Here is a 5,893-nt window from a genome sequence, read left to right as displayed (position 1 = left end):
TTGGCTCCACACAAGCCCAAGAGATACAACAAAGTAATAAAATAAATATAACATAATAAAAACTCAGAATCTGAGTCCACATGGCCTGACCACAATGGCGGTCAGAAGACAACCACAAAAAATCCTATGGCCAGTAACCAAAATAAACAGCATAGCAAAATAAATAGACATAGCAAAGAAATAAACTTATTTCTAACTTACCAGGACTAAGACGAACACAAACACAAAATAAATACGACTGGATGGTGCGAATTTGCTATTCTTTTCACTGGATGACCAGAGAGACTGCCTGCTCTCTTCACCGCGGCTTTCCACACAAAAGACAGAGTTGAACAAGCCGGAAACCGACTTCCACACACCTCACACACTACACGTAAACAAATAGTCCCTAATACACGGATAACAAACCAAACACGACGAAACATGCAACAGAATATTATAAAAAGACACTTAATATAAACAATGACAACAATATAAACGAAATATATATAAACTAGCTATAACCATGGACATAAACAGTGAGACAGCGGCGCCATAATACGGGACTACACAACTAAAACGACAAACAATTTACGACATGAAACGAAACGATACATTCGCCTTCTAAGTTACAAATAATAAAAATACACTCCAGCCGCTCACATAAATCTAGTGTTCTGCCACGACTTTGTACACTCATTACAAGTTATATGAAGATTAAAGGTTGGCATCAGTAGTTTCTCTCGTGTTTCCCCTAGACATCCATTACGAGTCCTAGCGAACTAGTGTGTTAACTTTCTTTTATTTAGGCTTGTCGCCATCTGCGTATAATCAGTTAAACGAATCCGGGAGCGTTCGCCATCTATCTGGCTGATAGATTGGTGTCCGTTACACACTCACGCTTTATTCATAATGTTCTAAAATATATATATATGTACTCTTACTTCATTTGCTGTCATAGTCAAAACATCTTTTAATTTTTATTACTTTATTCTGGATGGAATACACAAAGCGAGAACGGCGTAAAGAAGCTGGAATTCCGAGGATGTGGTGCTAAACAGGAAATTCCTATGAACTAAATCATGACAGTAACTCATCACATTTACTTCTAAATTGTGCAGTTATAGAGCATTTCATCATTTATAATACTGTTTGATCCACACCAAACGCAAGAACATTTCTTCACAGACATCAACCTCGCTTTAAAAGGTCAACTACACCAGACGGATAGGTTTGAGAAACTAGGAGCAAGAAAAGTGAGCGGCGGATGTTGGTGTTTAAGTTGTTGAGGGGAAGGTTGTTGTGGTGGAGGTTGCTGTGGTGAAGGCTGTTGTGGTGAAGGTTGTTGGGGTCAAGGTTGTTGTGGTGAAGGTTTTTGGGGTCAAGGTTGTTGTTGTGGAGGTTGTTGGGGTCAAGGTTGTTGTGTTGAAGGTTGTTGGGGTCAAGGTTGTTGGGGTCAAGGTTGTTGTGGTGAAGGTTGTTGGGGTCAAGGTTGTTGTGGTGGAGGTTGTTGGGGTCAAGGCTGTTGTGGTGGAGGTTGTTGGGGTGACACTTATTTCTGTTGAAGTATTGTTTGGAATTGCGGTATACAGGACAACGTGGGAAATCAATAGATGCATTTGTGTTTAAGCATGTCACATTAAAAATGAAAGTAGTAAAAATTAATTGAAGGGTTATATGTAAAAACTAAAATCTTCTTTTAAATTTAATTTTTTAAATTTTTATTTATTTTTAATAGCCAACTGCGTAAATGTGATAATCATAATAAAATACACAAGATAATGTGTAAATAGTGATGTATACACGTAAAATGTTATAATAGAACTAGCTGGTCTTCGTTGAGATGGAATTACATCAAGGTAGCTGATTGTGCAGAAGGGTTTTCTATAGCATGTACATCGAAGAAATAGAATATTATAGTTGGTCAAAAGTTGACGTTATAAGATGCGCTGAACTACAGTTAATCTCACTCTTTTTTAGCATATTGTGTTTGACGGCATACGATGATTTTCATTGACTAACGACTTTTATTCAAAACAATGGTAACAGCAGACGATGGGATAAAAGATGCACTGCGAAAACCTCACCGCTGATTATCCGAACCAAGACACCGGCACTATCACAGGAACCATATTTTTGAGATAAATCTCTTTATCAAACTCGACGACATTGATCTTGTCAAACAGTCCCGGCACGGACGTCAAATGTGGAAAATTGCTTTCTCTACTAAACAAATTCAGCTCGTTTTTGAAGCACACAGCTCCACTTAGCCACCAATCAAAAGTCCAAAGACGAACTACCGGTATAAATTTTACGGCCTTGTCAGAACCTCTCTTGACTGACAGCAAAAATCCGTTTGAGAGTAAAAGAAACGTTTCTTTGTCTTTGTGTATAGTAAAGGCCTTCACAAAATCTCCACCAGCATTGTGTATTATTGTTGTGGTTAGGGACTTCGTTTCCAGATTGTACAATTTGACTGGTAAATTGAACGAAGACAATTCGAGCGGAAACATCAAAATGTCATTTTCGTATATACAAGTTGGAATACAATCACGACTAATGTTTAATACTAACGTGTTCAACAATCCTGGATCCACTACGCGACTTCTAGTTGCGGCGTAGCGATCGTTTGTTTTGACGCAAACAATCTTGTTATTTTCACGGAATAAAGTAAAGAGCGAATTGTGTTTCCCGCACAACTCATACAATATGGATATAGATTTATTCTCGTCTAACAAAAGGACAGTTACGAGGCGGCATTTGTGTTCAGCGAAAGGACAGTTTCTTAAGTGCCTTTCGCATATGAAGCAAAGTTTGTCACCAAGTGAAACAACAGACTTTATTTTTCTGTATCGACCCTTTAAATAATCGAGATTGAGATTAGTAAAACTTCTGTTCTCCAAATCATAGAGGTGCAGACCTCCTGAAATCGTCTCCAGAAACGCCAAGGCATTTCTCTTTCCGCTGCACTTTCTAAGAGGGGTCAATGTGGCGCTCTCTAAAGGATACTCGCCCGACTTGTATTTCAGGGCTTCTTGTATTCCTCGATAGGCTTCTGGACATTGGCTAACATAGGGGTTTTTCAGTAAACTCCTGAGGTTACTTTCTGAGGCTAAAGTAAGTTTTACTCCAGACATGAGTTTGGCGAGATAATTGAATCTATCGCCTGTCCTGCTACATTTTGTGACGTCACCAGTGTGGTCCTCATTCTTGACGTCATTGTGCTGGCCATAATTTCTGAAGCTATACCCAGCCTTGTCAGTTTCGCCAGCCTCAGCTACGTATCCTGAGTCATAAATCTGGCCAACAGAAGAAGTGACGGCAAGAGAGTGACCCTCACTGTTCTGGAGTTCATCATCCTTACTGAAGATACTCTTTTCCGTACAATCACGCTTCATACAAGCACATTGTTTGTAATTTCCGTGTGAAAGCCAGGTTAATATTGACTCCAGAACTGAGTCTTCCGTACTGACATTCAACTCGTCATCTTCAATACAAGACAACACTAAGGGAAAAGGTAAATTCAGAAACTCTTTCATATTATAAATATGCTCGTAATTTCGCTTAATAAACTTTAGTGTACCGTCTTTGATGTTTTTCGAATTGAAATCGACACCTTTTAAATAAAAGTGCCATATGTTATCAATGGATAACTTATCAATCAGAAATTGTTCTATTTTGTTAAGATATATTGCTATATCCAGACGATTGGCTGCATCCCATATCTCTTCAATGTTGTTAGCCGTCAGACCATGAACACGCTGGTGGATGAAATTTAACACAACAGCGAAAGTCTCACTTGTCATACCATGTAGCTCCACCCTCCCTTCTTTGGCCTCCTTCATGTTGCTTCTAAACAAGGCGTCGAAGTAATTTGAATTGGAACTCAGGATCTCCCGGTTGCTTTTAAACTCCTTACCGTCGACAAAGATGGTAAAATCACACGATGCTGGGTTCGGCGTAGGCGTACAAGACATGTTTAGGATTTGTTGATATCTCTGCAATCAATTCAGAACCTTCTCAGTGTCAAAATTGGTTCGATGATCTCATGTTGTACAACTGGAAATATAAATTGTCTAGGTCATTATATAGTGTGGACATGACGGTGTGTTGAGATGATAGAAATCACGACTGCTAGCTCTAAACTCTAGAGCATGGCTCCACTGATTAATTACGTACGATGGCCTGAGTCCACCCAACTTGGATAGAAATCTGACTCACGAGAAGAAAAGATTATTGGACATAGTGCTGACCACTATAATCATTAGAGCTGGGTGAAATCAGCGAACAATGTATGGTTAGTTAATTATCAGAGCTGAGTGAACTCACTGAATTCCTACAAAGTCTATCATCTAATTTTGATAATTGTGTGGACTCCATTGGGGAAGACTCGGTTTGGTGGTAGAACTTACGATTTCTAACCAGAAAATCTCAGATTTATCCAAGAGCACAGCTAGGTATGTTTGGGTACCTAACTCACGTTAGAGAAACAATGTGGCTAGGCATAGTGCTGACTGTTGTGAACACACGGACACGGATTTAGATGTGGTCAAGTGCACTATGCAACATATTAGAAGAACAATTACACAATGGTTCCAAAACAAGTGTAAATGAAACATCGGCTTGTTAAAACTAAAAGGTTTCTATACACTACTACACAACACAGACTATTCTAAATATGAATACATAAGCTAGTACCAGCAGAACACAAACTATCTAACAGTACAGAACTAACCCACACTGACCTTGTAGGTGAACTGGACTAAACTGGGACAATCACACACATTCTCACACAACTTACATAAAACGGATACTAACTGGACTGTCACAACTCACAGCACAGTTTATATACACTATATACACAACACAGACTGTTCTAAATATAAATACATACGCTAGTAAACAAATCTAGATACTGAAAAGATGTTTCAGATATAATTAATAGAAAGAAAACTATTAACCTTTATTGTCCATTACAGGGTTTAAAAAAGCATAAAGCTTTAGGGCTAGGATTTGATATAATCTGATATATTTAACATAAATATTACCTTTAGATTTTAGAACTTTTTAAGAATAAAAATTTCAGCGCAAAGAAAAAATAGTTGTTGTAAGTCACCATTAAAAATGTGCCATCCGTTCATTTTAAAAAATGTGTGCGTTGTCTTTTATATTCGCGACTAAGCAAATATTTTTAGGGACCAAATTCCTGGTGCGCAGAAGCGTAGATACTAGATCTAAATGACTTAATGTTTAATTTTTATTCATAGGACGCTCTAGACTTACTTATGAGGGGAAAGATAAATATTTTAGCCTGATCATGATAATAAAATAATTAATAAAATAAACTTATTGATGTTTACGTAAAAATGTCTAAAAATAAGATTAGGACCTCGGGATCAGTTGCTTTAGTTTCAATTTTGTTTGAAAATGCTGAACTATCGAATTACTTTTAAAGTAGGCAAAAAATACTGCAATACCGTCACAGAAACAGTTGTAGAATTATAGGTAGGAAAAGTGGAAATCTTTTTATTATTATTTAGATTGATATAGTCAGTGTGTTGTGGTGAAAGAGGATGTTATTTTAATTGATATACATAAACTACTAGGCTATATTCCATTGTAATAATAAATAAAGCTTAATTAATATCAACATTTTAATATAGGCCTAATCAATCTAGATCGACCTCTGACTATGGGGACATGTATTAACGATGTCACGTTTTGTTTCCACACCCCCCACCCACTCTCTATCGTTACCAAAAGCCAGACCTGCCACATTCCCCAACATCCTAATCCCTATTTTGTTTTTAAAGCAGCGATTTTTAGAAAATATCTAGACCTATGGGCCTTTCTAAAATTTAATGTAGGCCTATTAATAAATTATCCTTTAACAATTTATAAAACAACTCTTAAT

General features: G+C 37.3%; 1 protein-coding gene across 1 annotated transcript; it reads right to left on the bottom strand.

Annotated features, from left to right (window-relative positions):
* Positions 1–1,721: 1,721 nt before the first annotated feature.
* LOC131954324 (uncharacterized) lies at positions 1,722–5,106 on the bottom strand. The gene is made up of 2 exons (XM_059317921.1): positions 5,028–5,106; positions 1,722–4,038 (listed from the first exon to the last, which is right to left on the bottom strand). Exon 2 carries the CDS (start codon positions 3,954–3,956, stop codon positions 2,073–2,075), a length of 1,884 nt encoding a protein of 627 aa, XP_059173904.1. The 5' UTR covers positions 3,957–4,038; positions 5,028–5,106; the 3' UTR covers positions 1,722–2,072.
* Between the last annotated feature and the right edge of the window lie 787 nt (positions 5,107–5,893).

The sequence above is a fragment of the Physella acuta genome, unplaced genomic scaffold (assembly GCF_028476545.2).
Source record: "Physella acuta isolate Inbredline_101_S28 unplaced genomic scaffold, ASM2847654v3 ptg000989l, whole genome shotgun sequence".
Taxonomy (NCBI): Eukaryota; Metazoa; Mollusca; class Gastropoda; family Physidae; genus Physella; species Physella acuta.
The sequence above is the reverse complement of the archived record's forward strand: the minus strand, read 5'-3'. Positions and strand labels throughout refer to the sequence as shown.